The sequence below is a fragment of the Podarcis melisellensis genome (genome assembly GCF_964234715.1).
Source record: "Podarcis melisellensis genome assembly, chromosome: 10".
Taxonomy (NCBI): domain Eukaryota; kingdom Metazoa; phylum Chordata; class Lepidosauria; order Squamata; family Lacertidae; genus Podarcis; species Podarcis melisellensis.
In genome coordinates, this window is record NC_138542.1 from 49,316,718 (window position 1) to 49,331,782 (window position 15,065).

General features: G+C 44.5%; 1 protein-coding gene across 3 annotated transcripts; it reads right to left on the reverse strand.

Moving 5' to 3' along the window:
* Window positions 1–4,540: 4,540 nt before the first annotated feature.
* Window positions 4,541–14,446, reverse strand: LOC309379319 (apolipoprotein L6-like). 3 transcript variants are annotated; one of them, XM_081928425.1, is made up of 3 exons: window positions 13,880–14,446; window positions 7,722–7,817; window positions 4,541–5,627 (listed from the first exon to the last, which is right to left on the reverse strand). In XM_081928425.1, the coding sequence occupies exons 2-3, from the start codon at window positions 7,736–7,738 to the stop codon at window positions 4,733–4,735; spliced, it is 912 nt and encodes a 303-aa protein (XP_081784551.1). In that variant the 5' UTR covers window positions 7,739–7,817; window positions 13,880–14,446; the 3' UTR covers window positions 4,541–4,732. The 3 variants fall into 3 exon arrangements, with proteins under 3 accessions (XP_081784551.1, XP_081784553.1, XP_081784552.1); XM_081928427.1 differs by lacking the exon at window positions 13,880–14,446 and adding an exon at window positions 13,713–13,734; XM_081928426.1 differs by lacking the exon at window positions 13,880–14,446 and adding an exon at window positions 13,082–13,134.
* Window positions 14,447–15,065: the final 619 nt, after the last annotated feature.

Sequence of the window (15,065 nt, forward strand, 5' to 3'; positions counted from 1 at the left end):
CTATTACTTAAGATCTTGATGGGCAAGTTCATGTGAGAACAGACAGATATAAAGATAGTGGATTACACCTATAGTCACCTTATACATTCACAGCTGAGGGAGGGTCAGTGGTTAGAATCCACGCAACAGGGTGAGCTCCCATTGCTTTGTCCCAGCTTCTCCCAACCTAGCAGTTTGAAAGCAGACCAGTGCGAGTAGATAAATAGGTACCGCTGCAGCAGGAAGGTAAACAGTGTTTCCATGCACTCTGGCACTCATTACTGTCCTCCGTGTGCCAGTAGCAGTTTAGTCATGCTAGCCACGTGCCCTGGAAAGCTGTGGACAAACGTTGGCTCCCTCGGTCTGAAAGTGAGATGAGTGCCGCACCCCATAGTTGCCTTTGACTGGACAGAACTGTCCAGGGGTCCCTTCCCTTTACCAAAGAAGAAGAAGTCACAGCTGAGCAGTCGGTTGAACCAAAGTCTCCCAGTTCATAGTGCACGCTTTTAAGATTTCACTTTACCAACTCCCATGCTTAAATTCTCTTGATTTCTCAGTTATGCGTCAACTCAATATAAATTAGTTGTGTCTTTGCTTTTTGAAAAAATAAAAGAAATGCAGCCAAATTATTTAGGAATAGCCATTTACAAACTTGGGGAAGGGATGCAGATCAGTGTTTTGCATGCAAAAGCTCCAAGGTTCAATCCTTGGCATCTCCAGGTAGCCCTGGAAAAGCATCTGCCTGAAACCCCAGAGAGCCATTGTCTTGTCAGTGTAGAGACAACACTGAGCACAATGGACCTGGTATGCAGCAGCTTTCTATGTTCCTCTCCCCTTCTTTTCATTTTCCTGCCCCAGCATCTGGCTTTGCTTCCCACACTTCTCCAGGGCCACCACCGCGTTTGACTCAGAGGCATGACATGGTATGCTGCCCATGTCTTAACAGCACAGTGGTATTAGGCAAATAGCGTATAGTGTGCCGTCTCCAAGTCTCCTGGTTTGTCTGCATCCACATGGAAGGAATTTGCTTTCCATAAATATCTCACAGAATTGATCAGCTGTGCGTGTGAAGCAGTTGACAGCTGTCCCTGAGGAACCCAGCATCTTTTGAGCAGAATGTCCCAGCAACACCCCCTGGTCTTACATTCCTCAGATGTATAAATGTGGGGATGCAGCAGCCTTCAGTGACCCATGGGTATTCCGAGTGGTTTTATAAAAAATGCTACAGCCAGCCTTCCTTGCCTATATTGGCTGTTCTCTCAACACCTTCATTGTTTTCGTTTCAGAAATTATATCAGATGTACTTGGTGACTCTGGAAACTTGGGAGTGTCTCTTGGGAGCTTAAAAGGAAATGAGTCCAGTTGAAGTAAGGAAGGAGCACTTAAGTTTCCTGCTAAGTTAAGCCCTTTGTCTCAGTGCCAGATCAACATATAAGCTAAACAAGCTATGGCTTAGGGCCCCACTCTCTTGGGTCCCCCCAAAAAAATTAAAGGGGAAAAACCCCGGATGTACATTTCCAATCGTATTTCAGTTCAACAATTACTTGGATAAAATACATATTTTGTTATGTGCAAATGGCTTTATATACCTATTAGCTCCATAAATTACTATATAGCATACATTCAATACAAAAAACAGTGACAATTTGTTGTTGACAAAGGACAGCTGGACATATAAAGGGCCCCATTACCTTCAGTAGCTTAGGGCTTCATCAAACCTAAATCTGGCCCTGCTTTCTCTTCTCCAAGACATGAAGCCTGGTTTTATGCAATTTATGCTGATAATAGTTTATGCCATCTGTGACTGATACTATGATCATCTGCAATTTGTGTTCTTTTGTTTACAGGGATAATAATATAATATAATATAATATAATATAATATAATATAATATAATATAATATAATATAATATTTACTGTACAGAAGTGCAGCTCCTCCTAAAACTAGGCACTAAGCTCAAGTTGCTGCCCCTGAACACTAGTAGTGGACTTGAAACAAATCTCCTCCTTCAAGGGATGCTACAGCCACGTTTCAAATGAATATGGACAGCTGAACAGACTACTTGGTGGGGAACTCCTGCAAGCACTGTTTGAACTATAGATGCAGAATGCTGGAATATAGAGCCAATTCTTGTTCGCACCAATGGACTGAGAGCAGATGGTGAGTGCTACCTGTGAGTGTCATGCTTTCCGCCTACAAAGAAGCGCTTTCTTGTGGGAATCATGCAATGCTGTGGTGCTAAAGACTCACAACTCCCACCAGCCTCGGGTAGTATGGGCAGTTGTTAGGGGTGATAGGAATTGTAGTCCACAAACATTTCGATTTTCTTCAGTGTTTCCTGTGTATAGTTCTGCTAGCCTAACCCTACTTACCCTGTTCTTCTTCACAACTCTTTGTAAACTGCTTTGAAGCCTATTTTGGCATTAAGCAGCCTAAAAATCTAAATAAATTAAAAAATCTCAGCAATACCAATGAACTTATCAAAATATGATTTTATTTTTTTCCAGTTTTGAACAAGTTTACAATGAACATGTTACAAGGACATGCTGGGAGTATCACTGTATTTTCTTACTGTTCCCAGTCTTGTAATTATTTGTTTCCAGTGTTTGATTAGCAAGTCTTCAGCATGACAGACTCCAAACAGTAGATCATTAATAAAATCACAGTAAAATACATTGTAGCGGACAGCCTAAAATAAATTATCGGCCCAGAACCCTCATCTATAACACCTTAAAGGCCTGGGGAAAAGGTTTTTCACCAAGAGTCCCATCTCTCCCCCCTCCCCCCGCCAAAAGGCTGGGATTTTATTTTATTTTTTTATTTTTTATTGAATGTTTTCACGTAACAAATTGTTCCAAAAAATCATCTTCATTACAGTATATTTCCCCCCATTTTCCCCTCCCCCTCCCTACGACTTCCTTCAGCTCCTCTCTCTGATTTTTTTAATGATTTTTTTAATGAACTGGACTCCTTGGCAGGTTTTGAATAAACATACACAAACATTGTTGCTAATATAATAGATAGATAACTTGAGGATTTTTATAACATGCAGAGAATAATTATTTTATTTTCAATATGTTTTATTTAAATTTGAAAGAAAATACAAAGATTAATATCAGGTATCTTTTTACCAAGCTTAAAAAACTAATCTAAATAAAAACACAGATCAGAAAGGAAAAAGGAAAAACAAGATGAAAAGAAAAAAGAAGAGAAAAAGAGCATCAAATTCTTCATCTGTATGTAGAAATGTATTCCAAGGTATCTACTCCAACATAACAGCCAGCAAATCTACTTTCTATAAACCAGTATTATCTTAAATCCTCAAACCCAGATATCATAAGTTCATTTTCTGTTTCATGCTAAAATCGTGTAAGAAGTTTCCAGTCTTTAGTAAATGTTGACAATGATTTTTCTCTGATTAAACACATAAATGACTTAGCTGCCATTTCAGCTAAGTCCAATAATTTTAACAACCATTCCTCCACTGTAGCTAATGATTATTCTTTCCATCTGTGTGCATTTAAAAGTCTCACTCTGTAATCATATACTGAAATGAAGTTTTATCATCTTTCTCTAACTGTATATCCATAAGTCCCAGCAGGAGGAGCTCTGGTTTCAGTTGAACATTAACCTTCAAAATTCTCTATATTTGTGTATGCATTTGTATCCATAAATTTTTGGTTTTTATACACATCCACCAGGCATGATAAAATGTCTTGGGAATTAATTTTAGAGATGGGGCAGGACGTTAGAATTGACCTTGTTTTAAGCTAGCTATAGTCTGATCTGCTTCTCCAAGCTCCCCAATGATCCCAGAAAAGGAAAGGTTGGAGGATGGATGGCGGCTAACAGATTGAGGTTAAATCCTGACATGACAGAAATACTGTTTAGAGGGGATGGGGCAGGCGTATGTGGGGGACTCCCTGATCCTGAATGGGGTAACTGTGCCCCTGAAGGACCTGGTGCGCAGCCTGGGAGTCATTTTGGACTTGCAGCTGTCCATGGAGGCGCAGGTCAATTCTGTGTCCAGGGCAGCTGTCTACCAGCTCCTTCTGGTACACAGGCTGAGACCCTATCTGCCCTCAGACTGTCTCGCCAGAGTGGTACATGCTCTAGTTATCTCCCGCTTGGACTACTGCAATGTGCTCTACATGGGGCTACTTTTGAAGGTGACCCAGAAACTACAACTAATCCAGAATGCAGCAGCTAGACTGGTGATTGGGAGTGGCTGCCAAAACCATATAACACCGGTCTTGAAAGACCTACATTGGCTCCCAGTACGTTTCCGAGCACAATTTAAAGCCCTAAATGGCCTCAGCCCAGTATACCTGAAGGAGTGCCTCCACCCCCCATCGTTCTGCCTGGACACTGAGGTCCAGCGCCGAGGGCCTTCTGGCGGTTCCCTCACTGCGAGAAGTGAAGCTACAGGGAACCAGGGAGAGGGCCTTCTCGGTAGTGGCGTCCCCCTTGTGGAATGCCCTTCCAGCAGATGTCAAAGCGATAAACAACTACCTGACATTCAGAAGACATCTTAAGGCAGCCCTGTTTAGGGAAGTTTTTAATGACTGACCTTTAATGTTTGTTTGTTTTTTGTTGGAAGCCACCAAGAGTGGCTGGGGAAACCCAGCCAGATGTGTGGGGTATAAATAATAAATCATTACTATTACTATCCAGAAGGAGGAATAACCATGTTTACTGCCTGGGCTGACGTTACCAACCAATGAGCTCACAATGTGGTTGGGGTCCCCGGTTCAGTCCCATTCTTCTTTCAGTTCCATGTAGAACTTTGTCAGGTTCTGCACCATCTCCTCCAACTTATTAGCCTTGGCTCTGAGCTCATCTGCCTTTTCTGTCTTGGCCCCGTTTGACAAGTCTATGGCACCCTTAGTAATGAAGTAAGCATCCACTGCAAGAAAAACCCCAGATGCCACGGCCCCTGCCACTCTAGCAGTCTTGCTCGCTGCGAGGGCGGTTCCTTTAAATGCCTCATCGACCTGATCAATCCCCTTGATTGCACTCCTGGCTACGGTCCCTACTGTACTTGCTTCCTTGGCCAAACCCTTCAAGGCAGGATTAGTGCTAGCCACTGCCAATGCCTCTACATTTGCTGCAATGTCTGTCGCTTTGTCAACCACTGTTGGAATGAACCGAGCAACAGCACAACCCGAAGTGATTGCCGTTTTGGCTACTTCCAGATTAACGTCATCTGGGGGCAGTTGAGAGTTGAAACCAATTTTCTCGAGGCTCAGCACCATTCTTAGGCTCTTCTCACATTCGTTTATCAGTTCTTGCGATTTTTTCTTCTCCATTGAATGAATAATGCTCTCGGACACACCAGCAGAAATGCCAGTTACTCCTGACGCTATCCCTAAACCCATGCCTGTGGCTGTCAGGATTAAACTTGCGCCTGCTGTTACAGGGGTCAAGGCCAGTCCCACGATGGTCAGGATACCAGAAACTGCACTTGCAGAGCTGGCAGTAACGCTGGCAATGGTGCAATCCTTATGGGTCTTGTCAATGTCGTCTGCCCTTTCCCGAAGGGATTGGATGCACACCTCAATCTCTTTTTTCTTGTCAGGGAATTCTTTGAGAAAATGAGCAATAGCTTCATCAAGAGCTTTCTCTGAAGGCATGTTTCCTGCATTTCTGCAAATATAAATACATATTAAAAATGGGGCTAAAAGATAGGTCCCCTCCCCCCAAAAAATTTCCTGCATCCCCTACAAATCTGTGCTTCCTGAGAAAGCAGACATAAAACATATGCATATAATTACAGAAACACGTAGAATTCAGTATTTAAATTGAACATCTCTTAGGGAAAATGGTCTTCGGATGCAATTCTAAAAAGTGGCGGGGGAGGAGAACAAAAGGCAGGGACCCAACACAACCAATGCTCTGCTGGGCTCTTGCTAGAAGGCAGAAGTGATGGTGGTGCTCTAGTGCTCATCTCCTGTTTTGTTTTGCATTTTTATTTCCCCCCAAAATTCACTTCCTGAGCTCCAGGATTTGCATTGCTTCCCTCCTGTTTGGAGGCTTATTTTGGGAGAGTGGGTAAGCTACGGGTCCTTTAGATCAGTATGTTCCTCCAACCGGTTCCTTGCACACACCCTGACATGAGAGCAGCTTAATGCTTTGGGGGTTTCTGAAATGCTGGAGAGGAGATCTATGAGGTTGGGTTTCCCATTCTGTCTGCAAAAGAGTGGGGTCTGATCCTATGGTCCCTTGGGATGTCCCACCTAGTATGGTCTGGAGGAACATGGAGGCACCTGGTGAACTGGGGAACCCCTTGGAAGATGGGGAAAGGGGCTGCCCTCTTTTTATTCTGCACAATATCCCTGGTCTTCAGGACTCAAAACAGGATCAGATAATAGTCTTTCTCCGTTTACTCAGCTGGGAAGTGTGAAGCCTCCCACTACTTCTTTTCTAGTTTATCACACACACACACACACACACACACACACACACACACACACTTTTCAAGTTTATACATTTCACTAATTTGACATTCATTTTGACATTTCAAAACTTGACTTCCATCCCCCTCTTTCTGCAGTTCCTTAAATTTATTCTTCTGCATATCCAAATTAACTTAATTTGCTCATTTATTCATCTTCTTTAGATATAGACTCTTATAATACTACTGGTTGTTACAATAATCCTGCCAATGTTTTTATCTGTTTATAATTTATCTGTAAATATTCAATAAACTATTTACATTCTTTTATTAAAAAAAATTGTTATCTTGATTTCTTATTCTTCTGGTAAGTTTCACCATTTTTGCATAGTCCATAATTTTTTGTATCCATTCTTTCTTTATTGGGACTTCTGCATCTTTCCATTTTGGGGCAAGTAACATTCTTGCTGCTGCAGTAGCATACATGAATAATTTTTGATACATTTTAGGTAGTTCTGTCCCTATAATTCCCAAAAGAAAAGCTTCTGGTTTTTTTTGTTTTTTTTTTACAAAAGTTACTTTAAGCATCCTTTTCATTTCATTATATATCATTTCCTTTCCCAGTAAGCTTTGACCTTACTACAAGACCACCACATACGATAAAAAGAACCTTCTTTCTCATTACATTTCCAACACTTACTTGATTTAGATTTATACATTTTTGAAACCTTACTCAGTGTTAGATACCATCGATATATCATTTTCATATAATTTTCTCTTAGACCATAGCATGCTATAAATTTTATACCCATATTCCACAATCGTTCCCATGCTTCCATATCTAAAGTCGTACCTTGGAAGTCTTTTGGAATCCGTTCGGCTTCCAAAACGTTCAGAAACCAAAGCGTAACTTCTGATTGGCTGCAGTAAGCTCCTGCAGCCAATCGGATGCCCCGTCGGCAGTGGCGTAGCGTGGTTTGTCAGCACCCAGGGCAAGGCAAGTAATTTGTGCCCCCTAACCTGTGGATTTGCGCCCCCTAACCCTAACCCCCAGGTGTTGCGCTCGGTGTGGCCGGCCCCCCTGCACCCCCCACGCTACACCACTGCCCGTCGGACGTTCGGCTTCCAAAAATAGTTCACAAACCATAACAATCGCTTCCGGGTTTGCGGCATTTGGGAGCCAAAGCGTTCGAGAACTAGGCTGTTTGAAAAGCAAGGCATGACTGTATATTATGACCAATATCTATTGCCCAATGTATCACTGAGGATTCTGGGAGATGCTTTGGGCTCCTTTTATATGCAATGAACAAAGGTAACAATTAGAATACCGGCAGCTTGAGAACTACCTTTGGAATTCTGACATTCTCCAGCAGCAATTTGGGCAGGTGCCACACAGATGCTAAATGGTAAATCCGCTCTTCTCAGCTTGAGTGTACTTTAGTCTGGAAAAGAAAACAACTAGATAGATGAAGGTGAACCAAGATAAGAAATCTCCCAATGAAACTAACTTCAGTAATATCATTATAATTCTTACAAACATCTGATCTTCATGCTCTAGCCATGTCTGTAAGCTCTTAGGACTGAGCTAGAAAATACTTTTGACCAAAATTTGCATTTTTTATAAATATTTTTGCACTACACTTCAGTAAGAGTTGCCGTGGTACATTTTCGGGGTGGGGGTGGGGGAATGCAAATACAATTAAAATGCAAATTTATTTATTTTTATTTAAACAATTTATATACTACTTACCTACAATGGTCTCTAGGTGGTATGCAAACACACAACACATAAAACTGTTAAAACCATAAATTCAGACTTCAATTAAAATGCCTGCTAGATTTTTTTTTTTTAAGTCATTGGAAGTTCAGTAGGGAGGGAGCTTGTCTGACTTTAACGGGAAGGAAGTTCCACAAAATTGGGCCCACAATAGGAAACATGCAGTTCCTTGTGCATACAAGCATCCAAGCCGCTGGGGATCACGAACTGTGGCTTCCTCCAAGATTTAAATAATCATAAAAACAAGGGGGGAAAGCAGAATATTTTAAAAAACATAAAAGGAAAGGAGAGGGACTAGCAGATTTAAAACTATGTCTGAAAAAATAGGAAAGCAAATGTTTTACCTGGTACCAAAATGACAATGGAATCTGTCCTAGGTGGAGAATGTGAACATACCATAATTGAGGTGCCCATCCTCTGTTCCCCACCCACTACACCACATGGGACACAGGCAGTCCTTCAAGTATCTTGGCCCCACAATGAGATATGTTTTAAAGGTCAAAACTTTTAAAATTGGGTAATTGAGCCTACAGACTGACTGGAAACATAATCATGTAACCCAGACTCCCCCAGCTTGCGGGGCTCTATACCCGTTTTGAACTATATCTCCCTTCAGTCTCAGTAGGTCCAAAATTCTCTCTGGGTTGGAGAAGGTTATGTAACCCATTTAACTAGCTAGTATTTCAGCCCAGTGATATTTCCCATGCAAAGGAGGGAATGACAGGGCTATCCTTTGTCCCTAATGCTCTTTGCTTTATCTGTCAAGCCATTTGCAAAAGCTGTTAAGAGGGAATCCTAGCATAAAGGATGCTGGAATCTCTTTCATTTTCACAGTACAGTGGTACCTCGTGTTATGTACCGTCCCCCTTATGAATCCTTCGGGTTACGTGCTCCGCTAACCTGGAGTAGATCCCCTTGTTGCAAACTTTGTCCCAGGATGTGAGCGGAAATCATGCTCCGGTGGCACAGCAGCAGCGGGAGGCACCATTAGCGAAAGCGCACCTCATGTTACGAGCAGTTTCCAGTTATGAACGGACCTCAGGAACAGATTAAGTTCACAACCAGAAGTACCACTGTATGACGTAACATCTGGGTTCAAAGGTAACTTGCACAAAATCAAGAATTAAGCCAACCAATTTTTCTTTTAGGATTCAGGAAACTATTAAGTATGCCAGTGCAAATGTTTAAACACAGTATGAAAGTACCTAGGAGGAATCCTCATTATTTCAAACAGGGCCGATCTCTTAGAAAACAATTGCATTAAGCTAATTAGATCTATTAAGGCAGAGTTTAAAGAGTGGGGGAAAATTAAAGCTATTGTGGCTCATGCAAATCCACACACTTAAAACGGTTGTGTTGCCAAAGCTCCTGTTTTACTTTCAATCTAAACCAGCGATAATCCCCAGGAAATTAATTAAGAATTGGCAGAAGATACTGAGTGAATTCATGGGGAGTAGTGTCAAAGGCCAGCATCTTAGGACAGGGATCTAAATGTCTCGAAACAAGTGTCATAGTAATTGTGCAGCTCAGCTACAATTTGTTCATTTCTTACTTGATCCATCATGTCAAACCGAATGTCAGGCTTTAGGGGGGAAATGGACCTAGAAAGCTATACTCCAGAAAACCTCCAAACTAGTGCCTGCACAAGTTTTGAACAACAAGTCCCATTAGTACCAGTTGCCATTGTTTGGGTAATTCAAAACATCTATAGCAGGTGTGCAGAACCTCTGCTCTGCAGGCCAAAGTTGGCCCAGCGTGAGTCCTAGTTTGACCTGTGAAGTCATTTCCCCCAAACCACACCCACCTGCTGCACACCTGACATCATATGTGATGTCATGTATGGGGCAGGTATGAGGATGAGTATATATCCATACATCATAAGATTGCAGGACAGTGCACAGAATAAAATACAGGATAAAAACAAGTAAATAAGTAAAACAAAACAGCAAAACAATACCCCAGCGGCGTAGCGTGGGTTATCAGCACCCGGGGCAAGGCAAGTAATTTGCGCCCCCTAACCCGGGGCAGGCAAGTAATTTGCGCCCCCTAACCCGGGGCAAGGCAAGTACAGTAATTTACTCTCCCAAGCAGCAGCAGCGAGGCTTCTCTTTCCCCCGCGCTCTCCCGGAGCTGCCTCTTTTCTTTCCTTTTTCCCCTTTCTCCAAGGCTTTTCGCTTTCTCTCCTTAATTGATTCCCCCTCCACACCTCAGCGTTTCCTGGCTGCTCCCCCCCTTCCCCTCTCTCTCCTCCTCGCTCTGCTTGCCTTGCCCTGCCCTGCCTGAGGGCGCCCTGAGGAGACTCTGCTCTCCTTTTTGACCAGGCGAGGTGGAAAAAAGGGGGGAAAGTCTCTTCCCGCCCCACGCCAGACTCCCTGCTCAGCTCGGCTCACTATCCAGGTGGCCAGTGGAGAGAGAGCCGCAATTACCATAAAGCTCCTCTCCCTTCGCTTCGCCAAGCTGTCAAAGCCCGGCAGCAGCGGCAACGGCAGCAGCAGGCGCAGCCAGACCCCCGCTAGCCAGCCCGCCCGCCCGCCCGCCCGCCCGGCTTCCTCTCCTTTTTTTGCCCGCGGCAGAAGGCTTCACTCTCCCCCTTCCGCGACCTCCTCGCCAAGCCGAGCGAGCGCGGGCTCCCTAACCCGTGGATTTTAGTAGGGGCAGAGAGCTGCTAGTGCGAGTGCACCCCCCGCCCATGTTGCGCCCAGTGCGGCCGGCACCCCTGGCACCCCCCACGCTACGCCACTGCAATACCCCCCCTTCCCACAGACACATTTAAAAGGCTGTAGAATATTAATCAGCCAAAGGCCTGGTTGAAGAGGAACGCTTTTGCCTGGCGCCTAAAAATATATAATGAAGGTGCCAGGTGAACCTCACTAGGGGAGAGCATTCCACAAACAGAGAGCCACTACAGCAGGCATAGGCAAACTCGGCCCTCCAGATGTTTTGGGACTACCATTCCCATCATCCCTGACCACTGGTCCTGTTAGCTAGGGATGATGGGGTTTTTAGTCCCAAAACATCTGGAGGGCCGAGTCTGCCTATGCCTGCACTACAGAGAAGGCCCGTTCTTGTGTTGCCATCTTCCAGACGTCACATGGAAAAGGCACACAAAGAGGGGCCTCAAATGATGAAGGCAGAGGCCAGGACGATTTATATCAGTGCCGACTTTTCTTATATTCCATTTCTCATACTCAGGGGAGGGTGTCCATGCTAATGTCGTGAAAACAGCAGCACTCATGCCCAGGAGGAACTTATCAGCAAAATGGCGGTGAAGTTTTTAGAAATATGCACACAACACAAAAAGGGGGGGGGGGAAACCTAAGCAAGAAATTCCATTAACAGCCCTATGACTAATGATTATGTCCAGTCGGCACAGAAAAATACTGTTATTTAAATGGGGGGATGTAAAATCACCAGGGAGGGGGAACGGAATGGAGTACTCTGGAGGGGAGCATGGCTGGCCTAACTGTACAGGAGCTCATACTTCATACTGTAGCATTTTGATGCAGGCCCCACCTGTAAGTTCCCAGCAGAGTAGATGGGTTAGTTTGTTGTAGCAACAGAGTCCTAGCACCATAAAGGCTAACAGTTTATTATAGACCATAAAACTTAATGTCATAATATGTTTTTCAAAGTGCCACAAGACCTTCTGTTATTTTTGACCTACTTGTAGCATCTTTACTGCTCAGTTTCAGCCATGTGGCATTTTGTAGCCACTCTGCCACATGCTCCCAGGCCCAGCACTGGTTTTGAGTTGGCAAGGGGACTTTCACCACTCATTTACACTGACATTGTTTTTCTTTTATATTCTTTATTGAAAAATAACTAAAATAACACGTCCGCCCCCTTTTTTTGTAATATACACAGTATCTTTTTTGTTGTTCTGTTTTGTTTCCTACAAAATGGGAATTGTAGTCCAGCAACATCTGGAGGGCATCAGGTGCCACATCTATGCTATAGGCATCTGGATGGAAGAAAAGAGGAGTTGGAACTGAATTATCCCTAGTGGGATAAACAGCTAAAGCCCTGAAGCAGGATGGAATAATCTGGGCTGGGGCTGGGTGTGGTAGAAGCAGGAAAATGCTGCAGGATATATTGTCTTTAATGGAGAATGAGGGACCAGGGCCAGACTGTTTCATGGCATGAGTAACAGGGTGGGCTTCCGTGGCGGCTATGCAGGCACAACTACATTCCCAGTCTCGGGCTTGTGGAATCAGAAGACACAGACGCTTCAGCATCTGACAGAGGAAAATTGAGGTAAAAGAGGCACTGAGGAAGGTAAACGAGGAAGCCACACTTTGTTCCCACCAAAGAAATGTGGAACTCCTTGTTTTCCCCCATGTATGCCGCTTCTGAGCATATTCAGCCATATACACATCCTCAATGCCATATATTTCTCATCTTCTGTTATTAACTCAGCATCTCACGCAAAATACTATCATATTCAGAATTACAAAATTGAAAGAGCATTGTTTTGGCCTAAAAAATTAATGTTAGGGAGAAAAGCTCCAGCTTTGGTTGATAACTCAGTACACATAAACAGAATGCACTCCCCCAATCTGTCCAAATAATGTGGAAATAGTTACTGCATTTATTAAGCAGGTGCAGTTTGATATTACATGTGTAGCAATGAACTTGATTGCCAACCCAAACTCTCCCACCAGCCTGTTCCACTTGCCTATAGCACAGATGTGGCACCTGATGCCCTCCAGATGTTGCTGGACTACAACTCCCATCGTCCATGACTGTTGGCCGTGCTGGATAGGGCTGGTGGGAGTTGTAGGCCAATGACACCTGGAGGGCAACAGATCTTCTCTCACATCCATCAAGAACCCACAGGCTGCAGCCTAGGTGTTCCTAATAAAACAATCCCAGTAGCTCTCAGGTGCCACACCTGCCGATAAGGAAGCTGGAAGTGGATCAACTCACCACCCTTTTCTCAGTTTTGCTGCTGGAAAATGAAAGCTATCTCAAATTCTCTCTAGTAACCTTCTCTCTCTCTCTCTCTCTGTGTGTGTGTGTGTGTGTCTCTTTCTCTTTCTCTTTCTGCCTCTCTCATACATACACCACCCCTCCCATCCTTGGTAGCTGCTGATAGGAACAAAGGAAAGATGAAAGCAAACACACCCAAAGGGCTGCTCTTATTGACTGTACAGTGGTACCTCAGGTTAAGTACTTAATTCGTTCAGGAGGTCCGTTCTTAACCTGAAGCACCACTTTAGCTAATGGGGCCTCCTGCTGCCACTGCACGATTTCTGTTCTCATTCTGAAGCAAAGTTCTTAACCTGAAGCACTATTTCTGGGTTAGTGGTGTCTGTAACCTGAAGCGTATGTAACCCGAGGTACCACTGTAATCCAATCATCCTCATCTGCTAAATTCGGGGTGCAGGGTGTGGATTCTCATGAAGCCAAATTGCACCACCAGCACACAAAAGTAAGGGACCAGCAGGTTTTGGGGAGTCACAAAGTTTGCAGGAGGACCAAAAGCGACAGACTAAGCATGCGAAACGAGCACAGAATCTCGATTTGATTGTTGGAGGGGAAACAACAAAGCTGTGCGTACGGGTGTGGAAATGGGGTTTCCAAGGCGAAGGCATAGCTGGCTGGCGCAATGAAAAAGAACAAACCATGGGCTCTGTCCGGCAGCGTTTCGTGGCAGGTTCCCCTCATCTCCCAACTCTCGGATTGTCATGCAATTCTCCTCCAAAACCTATTAAATATTAGACTCACCTTTCTGACTTCCGACTGCCTGTTTTCTACGACACGGAGGCTCAAAGATGTCTGAGGCAGAGCAGAGGGGAAACCGAAACTGAAACGTGGGCGGACTTCGGGCTTGTTGGGACACGTGAACACGCGAGAGGAACCCAATGGGCAATGGCAGGAGATGTTTGCCGTTTGGACGCAGGGAGGAGAGGGGGTTAAGTCCAGCAACAGAAGCTCCGTCGGCGGTGCGCTTGTATTTGTTTTGAAAGACGAGAGGGTCTTGGCCGGAGCGCGGGGCGAGCAAGAAACTAAGTTGAGAAGGGGAGGAGGCTGGTGGAGGAGTTTATGAAGGAAGAGCCCGGGGATGAGGGGGGGTGCGAAGAAGAGAGGCTGCCTGCTCGTGCGCAGTCGGAGGCGCGGGGAAAAGCCGTGCTGGGGCACAAATGGGCCAAGACCCCCCGGATTCCACAGGCGCGGCCCTCTTGCGGGGAAGTCGCTGGGGATCCTCGTGGCGAACTTGCGGGGATTGAAACCCCAATTTATTCCAACAGGAAAACCCGCCATTCCCCGCCCCCCGCGCATTTCCTGACAGCACTTCCAGCAATTGTCCAGTAGCACCTTAGAAACCAGCTAAGTTTGTTCTTGGTGTAAGCTTTCCTGTGCATGCACGAAAGCTTATACTGTACCAAGAACAAACTTAGTTGGCCTCTAAGGTGCTACTGGACAATTTTTTTTTAATCTTTGGACTGCGTCAGACCAACACTGCTACCTACCTGATTCAAGAACGCAGTTTAATGTTGCAAACTTACTGTTCAGTCTTTTTCAGACGGATAGTGGCAAAATGATTGTAATTGCTTGCTTGCTGTATTTTCCATGGAAAAATGCTCAGATCAGCTATCCCTGACCTTTTCCCCAACAACAACAATAATGTATTGTTTATACCCCACCCATTTGGCTGGGTTTCCCAAGCCACCCTGGGCAGCTTCCAACAAAATATTTAAAATACAATAAAACATCAAACATTAAAAACTTCCCTAAACAGGACTGCCTTTTCAAATGTCTCCTAAAAGTCAGATAGTTGTTTATTTCCTTGACATCTGATGGGAGGGCGTTCAACAGGGTGGATGCCACTATCAAGAAGGCCCTCTGCCAGGCTCCCTGTAACTTCACTTCTCGCAGTGAGGGAACTGCCAAAAGGCCCTTGGAGCTGGAC